The 21,553-nt window shown below is 38.5% G+C and overlaps 2 protein-coding genes across 4 annotated transcripts in view; one reads left to right on the top strand and one right to left on the bottom strand.

Annotated features, from left to right (window-relative positions):
* Positions 1–21,553, bottom strand: part of LOC145690207 (phosphatidylserine lipase ABHD16A) — a 162,309-nt gene that overhangs the window by 57,201 nt on the left and 83,555 nt on the right. The gene's annotated exons all lie outside the window — the stretch shown is intronic.
* Positions 879–20,525, top strand: LOC145688801 (uncharacterized). Its single transcript, XM_081762975.1, has 3 exons — positions 879–891; positions 5,396–5,551; positions 18,633–20,525. The coding sequence occupies exons 1-3, from the start codon at positions 879–881 to the stop codon at positions 19,064–19,066; spliced, it is 603 nt and encodes a 200-aa protein (XP_081619101.1). The 3' UTR covers positions 19,067–20,525.

The following is a 21,553-nucleotide window of genomic DNA, read 5'->3' as shown; positions in this document are numbered from 1 at the left end:
GGGAAGTTATAACCATTCCCACAAAACACTACAAATTCTGGTGTCGGCCATTTTGATGACGTCATATTTCCGAAACCCGACCCGATATTCTTTGGGACTTCCTGTGAAACATTTACGAGCAAATGTGCTAAGTGTTCCCGTAAATTTTCTTTTTATTCGGAATATTTAGGTTAACATGCAAGTAAGCTGAATTTGATTGTATTTTAAATAGCGTTTTCCTCCCCCACTTCCACCCCCCGAAAAAAGGGGAAGCGTACAACAGAAAGTTGGGGACTTTTGATATGTCATTTAGAATGACCTAATGAATGTTTTTGTGAAGAGAAACCTTGGCTTCTAATTTTTCCGAAGAAACACCCAGCTTTTGACTAAAGTTCCTGGACTATCTACAATAACTAAAGGTGCTCACTAATGTTGAGATCTGAGTATTGGGCGGGCCAGATAAGGTGTTATAGTTCATCAAGGTATTCATGAAACCAGGTCGTGATACTTGCAATAGTGTAAATTGGCGCATCGTCATGTTGGAAAGTTGCATCGTTAGCCGGAAACGAAACATGAATCATGGGATGCATGTTGTCCCATGGTTCACTAAATTGTTGAACTAATTCATCCTGTGGCCATAAACACAGCATCCACGGAAATTGCAGCCCATAGCCACCGCTATGTTTCACGGTAGGGGAAATAGTTTGGAGATAAAGCTTCTTTGAGCGTTCACCACACATAAACACGACCTATTGTTACAAATACGGTAAAAGATTTATCGGACCACATTGCACGTTTCCAACTACTGGCAATCAATTTACATGTCCTTTGCATCATGCTTTCAACATTCCTAAAGCGTTGCTGGCGCTGATCAGCAGTTTTGACATTGCAACCTGATCATGGATGTTCGAGGTAATGCAAGTGACGTCAAACAGTGACAGTCACAAGAGACTGTTCCAGGTAAAGATTACGTACCGTAGTCACTTTTGCCACATTCGCTCTAAGGTCCTTGGTGACAATCTTCTTTATGTTCGGCGAAACTTCTTTATGTCCACTATTGCTATTCACCGATTTGGGTTTGCCGTGAGTTCTATATTCTGTCACTTCCTTGGACAATGCTGTTTTCAACACACCTAAAACATTGGCCATCCTAGGTACACTTGCGCCAACTAACCGCGAACCCACAATTTGGCTCTTCGAAACCCACAATTTGGCTTTCAAAGAGGTACCTGTTAAATCTCCAGATGCAAGTCTTATGGACTATTGTGGATTTGGATTGCTGAAGCGGGATTTGGGAAAACGGCGTGTGACAACTGTGGAAGGACTTTGGAAAGCTATGCAAAGGGAATGGGACAAGATTCCCCTCCCAGTTCTTCAGAGAAGCCTATTACAGTGGAAATTACGCTGTCGGGCTATTGTTAGGAACCAAAGGGAAACACATCGAGCACTTACGGACCTGGCGCCATGGATTCTTCTAAATTTTTAGGTAAGTCGAAATTGGCCAAATGGAGACTGAACAACCTCTGTAGAATGTGATAACCCACATATCAGGAAAAGTTTAGTTCTGTGAATGAACTACAGGTTGTCACCTTATACGTACCTAAAAATCGCCAGAGTGGCATGTCACCATACCCTTCCCTCCCATCAATATATGAAAATCGAAAATGTTTCACCTTGAACAGACGAAGATGTTTGTCACCTTGTTCATTCACAGAACTAAAACTTTTGTGATATGTAGGTTATCACCTTTTACAGCCGAAGTCTAGAATAACAACGGCCAGGCGCTGCATAGGTATGGTCAGTATTGCCACCTCATACATCTTATGCGTAAACTAGATATGTTTCTATTGTATTGATAGTCATTTATAGGTGAACAGTTAATTTTCGCTTCGTAAAGAGAGAATCCTATAAACATATTTTGGAACTGTACTTTCGCAAGAAAAGTAGAATGACTTTCACAAACTACATATAACCATGACAACTGACTACAATAGTGCAAGCTTTGTATTACTACTCAAATACCTCAATTAAAATTTTCGAGCGTTCAGATTGAACGTGATTCTTGTTGAATACGTCCTTATTATCCAGAACGCCTCATATATTATTTAACAAGGACATTTTGTATTAATTTATAAAAATATTTATTTATTGTTTCTGAACTTAATATCCTAAATTTCTGTGGTGAATGAATTCCAATTAAACCAATTTTAAGTATATCTTGAACAAAATGGTTTTGCATAGCGCGAATTTTTTTAGGACCCATAAACAGCACTATCCAAGATATTCCTGTACTTTCTGAAGTAGCTAGTGTTGTCGATATATTTTCCAGTCACAGAATACGTCTTCAAGTCAAGTTAATTGGCTTAATGAATGAAGACATTGTCTAGTCTATGATACTCACTAAGAAATCACACAGATAAATCAGTTTTTTATCCTTTGATTTCCAAACTATCTAGAAACAAGTGAAGAAGTAGGGACGGAGCTAATGAACACCTCTAACACTAGCTGTCAATCCACGAAAATGAATGTAATTGTGTTCACATAAAAATTAACTAACTTCAAATAAGATAAAGATAATGCGTGTGTTTGTGTGTAGCACCGAAGCTACAAGAGACGTGAACTTACAGCTTAAGGCGAAATGCAAACTACAATAATGTGTTCAAATTGCAATGCTCTCCCCCTGGGAATCGAACCCGGATCTCTGTGAATCAAAGCACGGCGTAAAGATAATGAGTAATGCGCTACAACTTCTACTATCAATTTTTGATCTCTCTCTAAGTATTCGTGTTTGTTCATTTATTTATTTATTTTTTAAATGTACGTTTTCCTTCCCATCCGAAAATGGGCGGGCCGTAGAACATAACGCCTTGTCTGGGGTCATGAACACTCATTTATTGGTAGTATCATTGGGAGATGGGTATCGGGATTTATTTATTTATTTATCGATATATTTATCTGAAAATGAAATGAAATGAAATCTTTGAGTTTTACATCCCACGGTTATGCCGGTTAGGCTAAAGGAGACGGTGATGATGAGTAATGAATGAAACGGTGGAATGAAGAAAGTGAGAGGAAACGGGAGAACCCCGAGGAAACCCACGCACGCGGTGTTTGTCCACCACAAAGTTTACTTGGCGGGGGCTGGGATCGATATATTTATCTGGTTCGGCATACAGAAGGTGATGTTACTCGTAGCATGGTATGTAATTATATGATGAACGAAGTGCAGTAACAGAACGCAATGATATATGATGTTAGTTGCGACGAAGGTGTTAATCTTCTGCTCTGGGACTACGCAAAGCGAGTTCAAACACTTGAAGCCGTGTGTGCATTCATGAAATTATGTGCAATGGATGAAAAGATGGCGACAATATATACGCCAAGAGTTATAGTGGGCGGTGGCCTGATTATCTTCATGATAGCAAGAAGGTGATGTAACGGTGAATATGCGTAACGTGGTGGAGCTGGAGTCTCGTCTAAGAGTTCATGAGAATCAGATGAGCGTCTGCTATGCGGTGTTGAATGTAACGAGAACAAAGACTGTACAGATAGGGTAAGAGTGTTGGTATAGATGTGTGACAGTAGATCTCTTGTGTTGGCGTCCGTGGTGGTAAGGAATAAACAACGTGTAAGACATGGAGTTCCAGGACTTGTAATTTATCATAAAACTTCTGTGGAGCTGATAATCAGACTATATATCCATGTGCAAGAGCAGGACGAACAAAAACTTTATATGTATAAAAAATAAGTTTGGTGTTCAGACCCCACTATTATGAAAATTTTTGAGGAAACATGCAATGTTTTGTACATGGAACTGCCTGTAAAAGCCTGTCAGATTTTGACAGGCATTATACAGGCGCCTGTTTCGGCGAAAACGCATGTAAAAAATATTACAGGCACATTGTCTTCAGCTGATATGCATGTCGAAAAAGTATTAAACTTCTGTCGGTAATTTTGCACGGAAACACGCGTTGTACAGAGCCTGTACATTAAAATGAGAACATGCAATGTACGCGTAGTCACTCACATGCAAGTAAATGGAGGGAATATGTGCATGTAAAGTACCTTGAATGGATTGTTGATTATCAGATATTCGCAATACAGTAAGAATGAAAAGTACAAGGAAGGTGCCTGTTTATCAACATTTAATATACATGTATGACACTCGCATTACATGTAAATACCATGTATTGGCGTATAGCATGGAAAACGCATGATGTAGAATATGTTATTTTACATTTATCATTTCCGTGTACATGCGAAGTGTGTAACTCCCCTACGTGCAGTGTACAGGGAATGTACAGATGAACGGGAACATACAATCATCACGATTGCCAATATATGGATTAAACAGATACATGTGGTGAACACGGTGGACTGGAGCTAAACATTCACGTTATAGGCACAGGAGACATGCAATATTAAGGCACAAGTCTCAAATTTTACATTCCCTATGCAAGGTCCTGAAACATGTATAATACATGGGATTACAACTGAATACATTGCCTATATTATCTCCGTGTGCATGCGAAGTGTGAACCCACCTATATGCAATGTACGGGCAATGTGCAGGTAAACAGAAAATGCAATGATCGTGATTGCTAATAAATGGGTTAAACAGGTGCATGCAGTGAACAAGGTTGACTAGAGTGAATCATTAATGTTACAGGTGTAGGAAACATGTAATATTCAGGCACCAAGTCTCCAGTTTGTCATGCACATATGCAAGGTCCTGAAACATGTATAGTACTTAATGCGATGTACTTTACATGTATATTTCGCTAACACCTGTATTTCACATGTATTTAACATGTCAATTACATTTTTATCAAATGAAAAGCAGTTGTAGTCAGATCCTTATGTAACGTATATGTCAACTACATGGAATATGCCGGTTACGTACATGTCTTTCCACTCTCTACATGTTGTTTACACACACTTTTTACGTTGCAAGGTTGCAGCTCTATCAACATGAAAACTACCTGTTTCCGTGAAATGAACATGCAATGATCGTGAAAAAATCGATAGCTGTCTCATGCGTTTAAAATGTTCCATTTTCAGGCGCATGTACAGGCGCCTGTCAAAATATGCCTGTATATGCATGTTTCATAGGCGCCTATAAACCACCTGCATTTTCTGTCTAGGCAGTTAGTGTCTTTCAAATTGCGTAACAAATTGATCCGATGTCACATATTAGCTTGTAAATTAGAGAAGTGGGCGTTCCAAGAGAGATGTTGGTCGAAAGTAACATCGAGGTACTTCACGCTATTTTGTAATGGTAATGTTAAACCTCGTAATGTAAGATGCAAACAGTCTGGATTTCGTGTTAAGCAGTACTTGTTTCGTTTGCCTTTAATGTGTAAATTTATTTATGCATTGATTTCAAATTTATAATGCTTTTTCGTTCTCTTTGCAGATCAGGATATTTATTACATAGATCCAAGATTTGGAGCTCACTCAGCTGGATCTGGGAACTACACCGTTTCATTTGTTCCACTCTTTAGCCTTATTGCAAACTTCCTTCCTAATATTTTTCGAAGATTCACTACAGTCAATAACCCTGAAAGCCGAAGTAAGTACACAAAGTTATACGGTATATTAACGATACGCCACTAAAATTATAAATAAACATTCCCATTGATGAGTTAAATCAACTGTATAGTGTTATTCCAATTGTAATAGTGCTCTTATTCTTGTTATTCCAACTGTAGTACTGTACTTATTCTGTGTGAAGATTAATATGCTGCTAGAGTCCGAACACTAACAGCACAAGACTCTATACCTGAACGGTAGATAAATTATTAACGGCAATGAGAACCTATGTGCTGACTACACACTGTCTACCTAAAACTTTTGAACCACCAACCGTAACACCAGAAAATTTCAGATTTGCAAGACTTTTGTTCCAGAGAACTTAAAACTATAATTCACTTGCACTAATTTAATACTGTGATTTACGTAAGTCCTAACTTTGAAAACTATAAGCTCTATTCGTGGTTCAATAAATTCACTAGTTCTACTATTTAGTGTTGATAATTAATCACTTCTTGAGTGCTTCATAAGCTACTACTCAATGCAACGGTTACTATGCTCAAAGCAGTTACGTCTCAATCTTCCATCATACTTACTCATTGATTTCCATTACATTTAACATCATCCATTTAACATCCTTCATTAAAAATAATAAATTACTTATTGGCCTTCCGACAATTGCCCACTTTTACCTTACTATAAACGTTACTATTCTTTTAATTAGCTGTGTCTAGTTTTATATAAACGGGACCATCATAATTCAACCCAAAAAAAAATCATGTTCATTTATAAGATAATTATCTGGTGCTATATAATGCATCTATATTAGCCAACCCTACAACCTTCTTTTTTATTTTTTATTTATTTATTTATTTAGAAATTACGTATTCTCCCTTTATAAGTTTCGTCATTCCACCACTCTAGAGATGACGTGACCCCAACTGTACTTCCCGAACCATTGGACCAAATACTAATACTCAACAGTAATAACACCAAAACAACCTCATGATACAAAGATTGAACAGCTTAGTTCTTCCTAAGCCATAGTAATAAGATGAACGGTCTACAAATGGTAACAAGCAGTGCTCTCTTAGTTTTCCCTAAACTATTAGAAATCTTGTTATCCTTCTCATGAACCATGTCACCGTTTCCTTTATCCACAGTGACCTGCACAAATTCTGCAAAGATCTTTCTTCTTATTCCGATTGATATTTGACAGTAGAAATGATTTAAACTTCGCTCTCACAGAACCGAAATTTACTTCAGCCGTATTTTTCTTTACACTGAATTCATGAGAAACTGGTTGTCGAGTAGTAGGATGAATCATAGCCTTTGAAGATAATAACTGAAAAACATTTTCAAAAGATGGGGCCCTTCGCATAAATCTCGTTGCGAAATCACGAGAAAACTTCTTGTTGTGACAGGATCATGTGTAATAATTATTCCTACCACACGCGAAATACTTAACTTAGTCAGCCTTACATTGCTATACGGCATGTTGTAAATTGCAAGCTGAACAAGTAACAGTTTTCCCATAACGAAAATTGTGCCTTTAACTGTCCTGTAGAAGATACAGATAGTTTGCAATCCTCTAGTCATAGTCATCACAAGATCTGATAACATTTAAGGCCATCTTCAGGGTTAGATTAGGAATTTCCAATAATTTATTCATTTCGCCCACCACAAGCCAGTTGATAAAATTCCGCACTCAGATTGGGAACCAAATTTACATGTAATATCTTGTACTTTTAGGAGTGAAACAAAATTAGGTGATGATTGCCCCAACTGTTGGTCCATATTACAAAATCGACATATTTCTTTAATGAAATTACAAACTGGAGTGAACCCAATCAGGAAGAATCTTCTGAAAGTCATCAAACTGCATCTGAAAGAAGTTACATAAAGGGTGAACAAGAAATTGGTAAACCGGAAAAACTATAAGGATTGAAATGTATTTTTCAAATTTGGACTCCATGCATTTGTACCCAATTTCCCGCAAATTATGTATCCTCCTCTGCATCAGGTTGAGTCCTGGAATTCGCGCAACTTCTTGGCTGAGAGATTTTCAAATCTGCGTAAAAGCCATGAGGACTTTTGGTTCTGTGTGGACGCTCAGCACACTTCTGTTTACATAAGGCCAAAAATGCCTCTAAAGCCCGCGCTTGGGATACATTAGGCGGGTTCTTTACTTTCTCAACGAAGGGAATGCCTTTACTACGAAGGAACTCGAAAACATTCTTGGCGTAGTGCGACGTAGCAAGGTCGGGCCAAAACAAAACGTTGTTTCTTCGGCGTCCGGATAAGAAAGGAATCAATCTGTACTTCAAACATTCCGAAAGGTACAAATTGGCGTTGATTGTGTCTTCAAATATAAGCAGCTCCGAAACTGTCCCCTCGCTATCAATTACTTGACACACAAATATTTTCTTAAAGAACTTGCTCCGCTTCTTCGTTTATTCATCATATCATAGTGCAGCTGGATCCGAGGGATGAAAATGCCTTCTTCCTGGAACTTCATCTGACTCCCAAGGACATAGGTCTCGTCATTCACTACGAGGACTTTGCGCAGGGATTTTTAGTAAACGTAACGGCACCCTGACCTCACACGCTTCTCCTGATCGTTGATGTATTTAAGTGCAGTTTTCTTTGCGTGTACCTTAATTCCCAACTTTTTCTGTTTTATACACTGCATCAGCTTCAACTTCTGTACAGCACGGCGAATCGACACCGACGGGACTCTTTGAAACAACTTCTGCACTTTCGCCATCATCTTCAGTCCTGATTTCATGGCTGGATGACCAGTTTGTTTGCAGTAACTTCTCTGTTGGGTAGCCTCGAACCTGGAGATCACTCGGTATATCGTGTTTTTTGGAACAACTTCGTCGCGAAAATGAAGCAGTGTTTTGAACTTACTTTCACCTCCTTCATTTTTGTAGTACGAAATGACGCGTCTTGCCACCACTTCTTTTTCCTTTCGTGACATCATGAACACTAAAGTTTCAAACGGATAATTGTGGCCTAGAGGTAGACAGAAACACCGAACATCTGCTCGTGTTTACAGTTTGGTTAAATGGTATGCCTGTTTCATTTGCACATACGACCTTCCAGTCTACCAATGTCTTGTTCACGCTTTAGTGCAATTGACTGTTTTAAGGTAAAATACCGACGTACCATTACCGAGATAAGAAGGTTGGTGAAAACTGTGATTGCCTGACTGATTTTGTTAAATTTTGTTAGAATGATTGAGTCTGACATTGTTGTTAAGAGATAAATCTTCTAACACATATTTCAAACTTCTTATGTTCATTGAACGATTCTATACTATCTGTGTCCATCAGATTTTCTTTGCTTTCGTGGGTTGCTAAAATTATTATAGCCGTACTGTTTGTGGTTCAATAAATTTACTAATTCTACTATTTAACTTGATAATTAACTGATGTGCTTCGTAAGTTACTACTCAATGCGATGATTACCGTACTGAAAGCAGTTACGCCTCTATCTTCCATTACATTCACTCGTTGATTTCCATTACATTAAACATCATCCATTTAACGCAGAAATAAATCATCTTTTTTTTTTTTTTTTTTTTTTTTTTTTTAATTGTCATAATTATTTATCGTCCTTCTGACCGTCGCCCACTTTTGCCTTACTATAAAAATTATTATTGTTCTAACCAGCCATGTCAAATTTTATGAAAACGAGACCATTATAATGCAATCAACACATTTTCATCCTCCTTTACAACATAATTATCTAACACTACATAACGCGTCTATATTACCGTTTACTCAACGACGTGTGCGAGTAAATGTATTTAATTAAGCCTTGATGTTTCTAACACAGCTTTTTACATGTGATATTCCTAATTCTAATTTTCTATTTATCCCTCCATTTCTGTTCTTTACTTTCCACCACCGAAACTAGATAGCGCATAGCTTAAGATGAAATCAGAACCACATAAGCTCTCCCATTGGGAATGGATCTGTCCCGCCGATTGCGACTGAGCTAACCAATAGCCGTGAGTTCCATATTAGGTTGGTAAGAATGAAATGTATAACCCCAGATGCGTCATTTCCAACGGCCAAAGAATAAAAACTACAATGCCTGTATAATCAAAACAGTTGCCGTCTGCACATTTGCCATCACTCAACCAATAATCGGATCCCGTAGCCAAAGAAGTCTGGAGTCTGCTATGCGAAGAAGTCCTCAGCCACTCGTTTCACCACCCAATCATCAGGGACGGTGATCGAGATGCCGGAAGAGGTGGTAGTCAGTGGGAGGGACATCAGGGGAATACGGTGGAAGGGTTTCATGCTGCAACTGATGGAGACTCAGTTCTTTGCGCGACAGCATTGACGTGCAACATGAGGGCAGATGGTTTAACAAACCATCCTGGACGTTGATCACGATCCAATCACTGTCCTGACCGTTTACGATTGTTATAGAAGATCCATTTTTCATGTGGAGTTACAATCCGATGCAGGGCCCTTTCCCAGTTATATCGTAAAAAATAAACCAGTGTTATACCTATAAAACAGATTTTGTGGAGAAAATAAGTCAAAAAGTGTTTAAAAATTGTTCTGCACATACCTAAGAAGCGTTAATTCTCATAACAATGTTCCACTAGGATGTAACACTTCTTGTCAAATACTTTGTAAACAAAGTTATGACATATTTTTCAACACATCTGGGACATAATTGGAAAACACAGTGCAATATACTTAGAAATTCAGTGACCAAACTCCGGGAGATGATTCCTCATAACAAACGAAAGAAGAAATTTATGATAAACATAGACCGCGAAACGCCTACTTTTAGTTATAAACAGCCGAAAATCTCAAGTAGTAATAAAACGCCTTACGAGACTTGAAAACTAAGTGGTTCAGGGAATTACAAGGTTACGTTGGTTTAGATTAGTTTTTGTTTCATTTACCATCATACAAGTTTTCGCGGTGGGGCTAATGGAATTCAGCCCATAACTTTATTCTGGTATAACGATAAGATCATACAATGAGTGCTCACTGAATTACGACCACCTACCTGATACGTTTTGCACACAGCATGGTATGGATTCTGGTAGTTGCTGATATGTTTCCACGGAGATATCTGACACCATATATTCCTGATGACATCCTATAATGAGCCCACAAATGTTGGTGCAGAGTCACGGTACGAAGAGCTTGTTGCGCAATATCCCACAAATGCTCTATAGGATTAAGATCTGGTGACTTTTAGGGGGCAATTCATACGATGCAGCTCCGTGGAATGTTCCTTAAGCCAAGCAAGTAGAGTCCTGGTTCGGTGGCACCGTGCACTGTCATCCTGGAAAATGCTGTCTTCATGTGGATATAAGTGCTACATTATAGGGTGTACGTGATTCTCTAACACCTGCAGGTACATAACGGATGTTTCGCTGAGGTCCATACACACCTACCGTCCCAGTCCATGCCAACAAAAGCATCCCCAAACCATATAGCTGCCCTCACCTGCCTGTACTATATGCACCATGCACGAGGAATTCGTAGCTTCGTTCTGTTGGCGCCACACATGCACACCCCCGTACGAGAGGAGTAGCACAAATCATGATTTATCAGACCAACACACTCTTTTCCAATCATCCATGGTCCAATTAGCGTGTTCCTGTGCCCGAGGACGACGAAGTAGGCGGTGACGAGTCGTAAGGAGTGACAAGTGTGTCGTCTGCTGTGGAACTGCACGTGTGCCAGTGTACGCCGTATAGCTGCGTGGGATATGGGTGTTGTGCATCCACCATTGTATTGGTGTAATTCCTGTACACTGATGGTTCCTGTTTGGCTGTCAAGAGTTGTTTGACGTGACGCTCGCCTCACCTTTTGAACTTCCGTATGTTCCCGTAGTTTCGTTTCTTGGGAGACCATTAACCCATTTTCTTCCCACTCTTCACTACACATGAACGGGTGCATCCGACAAGTATTGCTGTCTGGATTATTGATGCACCTATTGCTCGGGTACCCACAATCATGCCCTATTAAAATGCGGGTAAATCTTGCTCACCTCCCATTATAACAGTGTGCTGTCTGTCAACATGTAGCCTCGAATGTGTTTTTTCTCTGCAATACTACCAGTTGGGGTAGTCATGTAATCAGCTCGGCTGTTGGCCACACTTTCTTGTATGGAAGGGTGGTCGCAATTCAGTAAACACTCAAGAAGAGATGTATAAACTTGCGAGCCAGGCTCTCTAACTCAACTGACCTCGAACTCAATAATTGAGCCCGTGACCATACCTGAGCATGAAAGGACTATGTAGCATTCTGTGACTCCAATAACCTCCGCAAACACCGATGAATCAGAGGTAAAACATGGAACTGTTGTGTGTTGGTCTTTGGTTCGACCCCAGATCCCTCCACTTTTTATTTTCCATTTTTTAAACTTATTTTTTCGTGTGTAATCGCATTATGTAAATATTCAAAACAACTGGGCCTTCGCCCCCTCCCCCCAAAAAAATATTTAGTGTATGTCTGGCCAGGTGTTTATAAATGTCTACATGGGGTGAATAAGTATCATTCGCGGTTATTTAAAGAGTATCGGCAATGTGTAAAGTATCTAAACTATGTTCAAAATTCATTTCGAACGTTTACTCATTAGGAACATCTGAAGTTCAGGTACATTTTGAACACTCTTTTTATATGTAAACCACTGTTCAAAATAAGTTTCTAAAAAGTCTCAAAAACATGTTAAAACAGTATTATTGGTGTGCAGTGTATTTCTTACATTCTAGAGAACTGCACACCTCCAGCTGGAGATCCTTGTTAGCCAGTGTCAACTCATGTGGCATCCACGAGTCCAATCTTTTCACCTTAGTTTATGGATTCCCATCACAGGGGTGGCAATCATTGTACGGTGTAAGAGGAAGATTTAGCTCTTAAGTTTCGACTGTGGGGAAGTCTTCAGAAGTGAATACGGTAAAACGTATTTCGGGAGATGGGGCAAATCATTTTCGTATGATGGGCCCATCAATGGCGGCTCCTGACGGGAGTCACATCGGTAAAATATTTAATTTTACCACTACAGGCTAAGGAAAAAAAAAACTTACCCAATGTACTAATTCTTGTTTAAATCTCTTTGAATCTGTATGAAGCTTTCTTCCCTTAGCTTCTGCCAGTAAAATTGAAGTTTTTACCGATACAGCTTCTCTCAAAAGCAGACACTGGGTCTAGTATAACGATTTTGAGGATACAAAGTAATTTCAGCTTTGAGAAAATATATTTAGAAGAGAGAAGTTTCAAGCTGTAGAGAACTCGAACTTGCATCATGTGTTTCCTCAGGAAGATTACAGTATACTTCTCAAATATTTTCTGTTACTTTCATCTCTTCCCGTAAAGGGAACGACCATTTCAGTTAACACTACTTATAATCTATATCAAAACTAATAAACTAAGTAACTAACTAAAACTAACTCTATGGCCTATGGAACCCGAAGGTTCAATGCCGCGTTCACAAAAGCTCTCCACTGACTTCTATCCTTAGCCAATTGGATCCCGTTTCTACTTTGTATTCCTATCTCTGCGAGATCCATCTTAATATTGTCCTCCCACCTGCGCCTAGGTCTTCCTAATAGTCGTTTTCCGATTGGTCTTCCAGTCAGGACTTTGAAAGCGTTTCTACTTTCTTCCATTGTAGCTACAAGCCAAGTCACCTTTACTCATCAACTGCACAACTGTCAAAATGCTATTAACGGACACGGCAAGACTGTCAGTGACTCAAATGTTGCAACCGCTACAAAAACTAAGCCTCTTGTCATTAAAAGATACAGAGGTTTATTCATTTATAATGAGCCGAATTAGACTATGTCACTTACTTAGGGAACGCCGTGTTTCCACCACCGGTTGTGTTCGATCTGCAGACTGATTCTACAGACTATTATCCGTCATTGGAGTTTCCATTGCAGGAGACTGCGTTGCAGCTGGACCATGGGTATTGCATACCACTCTTCTTTACAAAACTTTCCATCCGGTAACGGTGCGGACTCGACGATGGGACAGTCCCCGTTTGAGAGTCCGTAAACACAGTTCTCTATAGAACTGGCATCTAGACTCTTGACAGGGATGTTAGAGAAGAGAACTGCCCCAATTCCAACTTCCTGTTCCGTATGGTAATATAATTCCAGTGATGTTTTCGTCTTGTGGCTGGATCACTTGTCTTGATGCAGTTCAACCTGGTTTACTTCTTATCAGTATAATGCTGGGATTTTATACTGGTATATTTCAGTCGGGATATGAGTCTGGTATTACGCAGAACAGATTTTAACGTTTCGCTCTACTTTCCGGAGCCACACTTTGCTCCTGTACGAGAAACCAGTCACAGTCATAAACCCTTTTGGAAAACTCTCTGCACATTGACAGAATAGCGTGCTTCGGCTCATGGCACGTACGTAATATCACAGCCTGTGAGGAAAATTCACGCACCAAGAGTAACAACAAACTCTTCAAATGATCACTCGCAAGATTACGTTCGTACAGCCTCCTGGAGTTTCTTTTTCGCTCAGCCACATAACACGGTATCAGGTCGTGCACACTGCTCTTATGAACCCTGAGGCGTAAATCCCTGGGAATGGCGCGGTTGATAGTCGCCTCCGATGTACGCCATTTATTGGCCATTGCACGCTGTGTCTCGGGATTTTTGGAGTTCGCCATACGCCGAACTACACGCTGTACCGGCGGGACCCTCTTCATGTGAGGCCGGTTTCTATCTGCTAGTATCGGTGTGTTCGGCCCAGGACTCTGTGCCGCATATTTCCGTGTAATACAATTTACAGTGCCACGATCTACCCGAAAATTACACATCTGACAGATTTCTATGATGTGCGCAATGCCGTGAACTTAGCGTCGGAAAGGGCCACAATGAACTCTCCCAAAATCTGTTTAGTTTCGGCGACATCAGATTACGCTCTATCACACTGTTCTATTGCGTGACTAACGATATACTGTTGCGTGCCTTCTTGCAATCCTACGGCGATGGGTGGCGCATACACGGTACAGTTACACATTGACGTCGGCCCTAATATAAATGAATCACCCTCTGTACAGCGAGGACTGATCTGCTCTTTCTTTGAATAATGTCACTCGAACTTGACCTTCTTAGAAAAAAATGTTTTGTTTGTGTACAAACCAAACCAAGTAAAATTTTCTCTACATAACTGAATAATATTGACTGATACAAATGGCTGATCCGGTTATATTCGACCGAATTTGTAGGTGTACTTACTTTATAAAAAGCCATACCGCCACCACCAGATGTTCTATCGAACCAACAGCATTACGGATTATCGTCCAATTTTGCAGTTTTCACTGCAATAAACTACGTTGGAGCATGGTATCCCTTCCTTCCAACAGGTTTTCTATAACCAAGTAAAAATACAAGGCTGGAGATGGTAGACGTGTTTCTAACAGTATACATGCGCAGAATTCCATAACGCCTGCGTCAGGGCTTTCTACAGGAATGTCACGAAAGAAACTAACACGAATTTCTACCAGCTTCCTGCTTCATGATAATAAATCCGAAAAGACAATCTGGAGGTTTATTCATCTGTACTCCCACCTGGTTCTTGTTGGCTCCGTACGAACGAGAAATGTCTTTCCGAAGACTGGTGTAATGATGGATCCTAGAAGAAAGCAGCATTCACCTTCACATTTCTGTTCACGTTACGAACCTCCAATTTTCCCCTTGTAAACGTATCCAGCAACAATTATGATTTACTACAGGAAACGTTCTCGGCACTGGCGGTAAAACTCAGTACTACCCCTCCAGAGATGTCAAGATACGTAACTACCCAAATGTTACCAATAAGTGTGAGATAAATGCAAGCCTGATTCAATATGTCAACTGTCTTCTACTTTGACTCCACCATGTATCTTTTGAACAGCTTATCTTACGTCCAGTAATGTGACACGAAGGAGGTTATGACCTTACGTACCCACCACAAATCAAGACGGCGATGAATGACGCGGCTGACAGTGGACTGCACGAAATTTAATCTCTGAGCCATGTAACGATGAGGTAATAGATTTTCCTGGACGAATTTCCCAAAGAACCTCTGGCACCACTTTCGCTGGTAACCTCGAACGGCTCCTTTTTATTGGCAAATATTTCTGCAGAGCCTCACTGGTTGGTTGGATAACTTGAAGTTTAGCCTCCTGTTCAGCACCAAGGCTATATGGAAGTGGATCTACAGCTTAACGTGGTATCTGAACCACATGATCTCCCTCCGGGAATGAAACCCAAGGTCAAATACATTAATCACATAGCCATAAGGGAGTTCGGTTCTCATTGATGTTTACCTGGTCACAACATGTTCAGCTGTGATTAGCGATCCATTTTTCCGACACTGTTTCGCTATTCGGTTGTACAAAAAAGTGCATGGGGCCGCAGTAGCTCTGGCAGAGCGCTCATTTCTGGAGAGTAGGACCGCGCCAAGTGAGTTGGCTGGTGGACATAATACCATGTACGTGGATTTTCTCTTTGTTCTCCCGTTTCCCCCTATTTTATTCATTCCAGAATTTTGTTAATTATTAAAGTCTCCCACTGCCTCGGAGCATAATCATAAATGTTAATAATAAAAAAAAGAAAGGTGTGTGGGAAAGATTCATGATGCAATCTTCCCAATAACGGTTCATTTGGGTTGCTTTCACTAGCACCAACACGATACTCCGACCCTGCAGGCTGAGACACCTCAGTGATAACGACGCCGGTTTCATGGTACTGGTGCCAGCAGTGTTAGTAAATTGGTTGGATATAAACCGATCAATCTTACGTATAGTAAAAATGTATTACTTGCTAACACTGTCAATAATGTTCTTGAAGTGTTAATGTAGAATTTTGTGGGTCACGAAAGACGGAAAGGTTACAACAAAAGAGAAGTGATCAAAAATTTCTTCTTATCCCCACCAGAGAAAGCTATTTACTTATTGGATTCCGTGTAATTTAACGCAAATACATGTAATTTGAAGCCTTAACCTTATTAATCGGTTAATATTACATCTGTTCAGACATAATACGTTCGGCCACAGGTTAGATAAAGGCAAAACATGTACAACTATAACTTCCCTGAGAACGCTGTTGTGTGAGTAAATAACTAACTAATTAATAAACAAATTTATATCAAACTTAGATAATTCTATTGTGAACCCTGTTTGACATCTGAAGGAGTTACGTCATTTATCTTTACAACGTCGTTCAAAATCTTCGACAAAATAAAATTTTGACGCAGATGACTTAGTATTATTTACAATTGTAACAGGAAAATTTCTAAATAACATATGGCTTTTTATTAACAAAGTCAACACTCAATCACCAGAAACTTAACATCTTCTTCTGTACTTTTCCGAAATTTGTACTTCTGTACTTATTATCCGATATTTGCCACCACATACGGTAAATTGAACACAATTATGTAGTATGTTCGAAATACGAATTATCCTCATTTCAAACATTTATTATTTTGTGGAGCATATAAAGTAAGTACGTGGGCTCTTTATAAAGAAAGGTCTGTTTTAGAATAGCTCTGAATAGCACATGCTTTCGTTTTTTGTGTATGTGCACTGACTACTGGCATGCCTTAAAATGTTAAACCTATTAGAAAATGCATTTGATCCTGATCCTTGATCCTGATCACCTCCAAAGGGGTGTTTTATACTGGCGCAGATGTTAAAATCCGTCTCGCCAACAACACTAGAAATGTGCTTACACTAAGTTGTTCAAAATTTTATACACTTGTTGAGTATCCGGTGAAATAATTACCTTACATTGTTATGACTAATTATAGGATTGTTACCAAAGATTTTGTGATTGAAATATTATTTTTTTTTTAAAGTTTACAGCAAAAATATAATGTACATAAAGATGAAGTTTATATGTCATTATTGCAATTTCCAGTCGTTTTAGTCGATTTTTTTTTAATTATAAATATTGACATTGTTAATTTGTAAAAAAAAAAATAGTAGAGCTTTATTGATTTTTGCATTATTTAATGACAAAAGATTTTGGACCTTGTGAGGGCCAATGCCATGTGGTGTGAATGAGGAAAACCCTCACTCAGTATGGCTGGCCCGAAATTTGAAGAAGTTTTGGAAAACCGAACTCCTTAAAAAAAAAAAATAAACTAGAATCAATAGCAAATAATCACAGGAAATAAGCATCCATAAATATGATCACTTTTTTTCTTTTTCATTACCTGTATTTAACGATCTTTATATATAATGAAGCGCCTAAACTGACTCAATTGTATCATATGATATATGAACAATTGTGTTCAAACTTATTTTTAATCGCATTTAAGGACATATACATGAAATGTGTTTTGGCTACCATACCACAATGACAGGTTTTTCATACATTTAAATGAAGTGAAATCTTACGCGCTTACCTCTCTTTATTCTAAAGGGCTTTAGCACGGTTTGGTATGTTTCATTCTTCTGTCACAAAACAGTAAGAGCACTTATTTAATGAACGTTTCTTCCATTCTTTACTCAAAGTACAAATAAGATTTTTCATATTAGCTTATGGAAATAAGTGATGTGCTGCTCCCCAATTTGTTTTCCTGAGACAGTTCCGAATTTAATTCTAGCTCTAATGTGTACCAAAGGTATATTTGTTTATTATTATTATTATTATTATTATTATTATTATTATTATTATTATTATTATTATTATTATTATTATTATTAATTTTAACTCTTGTTGTGCGCAAGCTCCTTGGTTACGTTCAAATTCGGTATGAACCTAGATAAGATAAGGATTTATGGGATACCATTTCCCTTCGCTGATGCTACTAAGTTGTTTAGCACGGAACAAATTATCCTTCTTACCTAGCTCCCGTTTAGATTATTTCTCGTACTTAGTTCAACGGCTGTGTAACAAAATAAAAATACCGAAGGTTTTATGACACTGAGTTTTAGAATCATGTTACTTCGTGTACATGAAAAAAGAATGTACAAGTACTAGTCAATTGAGTATCTTTTTCCTCCTCTTTATTCCACAACACCCATTTAGCTTCCTAACTGATATAATTGATAATTGATGCGTATTATATTTTATTCCCAATTTTAATTCTCTGTCTCATGATATCAACTTTCATTATTTTCCAGGACTTGAGAGTTCCTTAAAAGGAATGGTAGACGTCGGATTTGCTTACATTGGAAGTAGCGGAAGCTTTTGTAGTCCTTCCCACATTGGACAGTGGCGTGATCTCTCCGACTGTCGACAATTTTACGTATGTGATTTCAACCCTGATGCTCTACCATCGTGCAAAGAACTTATAAAACAAGAGGAAAGTCAAGCTAAAGGCACGGATAAGCCCAACAAGAAGAATAGTATAACACTAAGTAAGCAGCACAGAAGTGAACGAGAAGAGGACATAGATGGACTAGACACAGAAACGTTTTTGAGTCCTTGTATGGCTATGACAGTATTTCGCTGTCCAGAAGATTACATATACGATGGAGATGCGAAACACTGCGTAGAAGACGATGATTCCATACAAACGGAAATCTGTACCCGTTATGCAAGTACATCACTATGAAATTGTTATCATTACTTTCGTAATGTATTTCCTTAATTTTATATGGTGTCTTTAATAATGAAAGCAAAATTATACATTGAATAAGTTTCAATACTACACTCTTCGATATCATCCAAAGTTTCACTTGTGAATACATTTCCAGCAAGTCGTTCGTTTTATACACTTTATTAGATCACATGCACGTTGTGTCAACACCACAAACAGACAAAAAATAGAGAAAACTTTAGGAATGGCCATCACGTATCTTAACTTCTTCACACTTAAGGCTCTTTGCTATTTAAAAAAAAATACCATGAAGGCCAACGAAGAATATAAAATTTACAAAGTGAGTCAGATAGCATCTGCAAAATGTTATTACGTGTCTAATAATTCATTTTAAGACCTTTCGTATATTATATATACAGGGTGGAGTAGGAAACGCATGTTTTTTTAAACCGCTAGCACTCGGCCACGGGTAGGGGTTGATTTCGAGGGACTGTTGGCAGACAGCTCAGACAATGCAGTTTCAGACGTTATGGAGCGTAGAGCATTGTGTGTTCGCGGTCGAGCAGTTCTTTAGAAACAATGGTTCTGTGGTCACGGTTCAACGTCTTTTCCGTTGAAAGTTTAATGTCGAACGTCGAGGTATGTCCCAGATCGAAACACTATACTCCGATGGGTTGCAGCGTTCAGAAATACTGGATATGTGATGAAAAAGAAACCACCTGGTCTTCTCCGTTCAGTTCGAACTCCGGAAAACGTAGACAGAGTGAAAAGAGCAGTTCTTGCTAGTCCGAAACGATTAGCTAGGCGACAGGCTGTATCTCTGGGTATGTCACGTCGTTCGATTCATCGCATCTTAAATGATGATCTCAAATTTCACCCCTACAAAATAATGATTGTCCAGCAGCTAAGTGAAAACGGATTTTGTGCAGCGCAGAGAATTTTGTGGCATAATGAACGCTATTCTTACGGAAGATGCAGATGTCCCATTGATAAAGCCCATTTTCATCTGGATAGTTATATTAATGTACAGAACTGCTCTACGCTCCAATGCTCTATAGCGACTGAAACTGCATTGTCTGAGCTGTCTGCCAAGGTCGCTCAAAATCAATACTCCTAATCAGGGTTGGCAAAAACCATGGTTTTTATTAAAAAAAAACAAAAAAAAACGGTTTTTTTGGTTTAAACCAGGTTTTTTTTTGGTTTAAACCAGGTTTTTTTGCTTTAAACCAGGTTTATTTGGTTTAAATAATTTGCTCTATATATTCATATCATATATGGACAGAAATAAGTTTGTTTCGCCTTGATGTTATTATGCAACAGCCGGGTTATGCTGGAAGGGGTCACATAAGCTTAAAGTGGAATAAAAATTGCTTCTCGAGTTACATCCGAGAGAAATTGTCTTCCATTTGAACTCGGAACCAGGACTAATTAGCCACAAATGCGATACGTCTGCCGACTCACTCACGAAGGAATCCTGATAAAAAATACGTTGTACAGATCTTTACACACTTCTTAATGTAACTGTCAAGAGTCATTTCAGAAGGACAAAAAGATAAACAGTTGCATAAGTGAAACCATTATACAGAATTACATATGGACAATTTCAAAGTACTAACGGAGTACAGAAGAACTAATTTAATTCAAGTTAGTTAACAACGACTTTTATTGGTCCAAATTAAAGAAACACAACGACTTAATTTGCATATCAGTAAGAAAAGTGAATAAATATACGAATTATTTGAGTCCACTTTGGCTCAGACTCATTTATACATAAATAGATACCAAAGATACTTCTCATTTCACTAAATGCCTCTCGTGGGGTCTGTATGAAACCCCTCCACACACACAAAAAGTACGGCATTTCGATGTATTTTATCAATAGTAAACATTGAAACGAAACAATATTTAGAATTTTTCTTTGATTGCAATTACATAACAATAACAACTACAAAAAATCACAAAACAAAAATTTATAAACTTATATAAAAAATTTGCTTTTGTAGTATAATCTTTTTGAGTAATGAATGGGGAATTTAGGTCTGAATATAATACGAATAATATACGGGAGTGAAACGTGATAACCCACAAATGTGTGTTCATCAAGATTTTACAAACACTTACACTTTTACGAACATTTTTCGTTTTTTGGTTTAAACCAGTTGGTTTTTTTGAAAAAACCAGCTGGTTTAAACCATGGTTTAAACCACCTTGGTTTAAACCAGCCAACCCTGCTCCTAATCGTCGCCGACTACTAGCGGTTTAAAAAACATGAATTTCCTCTACTGCATCCTATATTTGGAAGCCCAATAATTATTACGTCATAGAGTACGCACATAAATTTATAGTCTATAAAAAGGTTTGGAAATAGTTATTAGATTATTTAACAGCATTTTGTAGATACTGCCTCACTTTCTATATTTGTTATTTCTCAATATCCACTAAAATTTATTTTTAAAAAAAGTGAGAGCTTGGTGAAGAACCTTAAAATGACAGTAATTGCGA

The sequence above is a fragment of the Thermobia domestica genome, chromosome 7 (assembly GCF_964235325.1).
Source record: "Thermobia domestica chromosome 7, izTheDome1.hap1.1, whole genome shotgun sequence".
Taxonomy (NCBI): domain Eukaryota; kingdom Metazoa; phylum Arthropoda; class Insecta; order Zygentoma; family Lepismatidae; genus Thermobia; species Thermobia domestica.
The sequence above is the reverse complement of the archived record's forward strand: the minus strand, read 5'-3'. Positions and strand labels throughout refer to the sequence as shown.

What these genes read in the sequence shown, in the direction of transcription:
- LOC145688801 (XM_081762975.1), top strand. An exon ending in CAATAACCCTGAAAGCCGAA is followed by an intron (nt 5,552 to 18,632) that starts GTAAGTACACAA and finishes ATTATTTTCCAG; the next exon opens with GACTTGAGAGTTCCTTAAAA.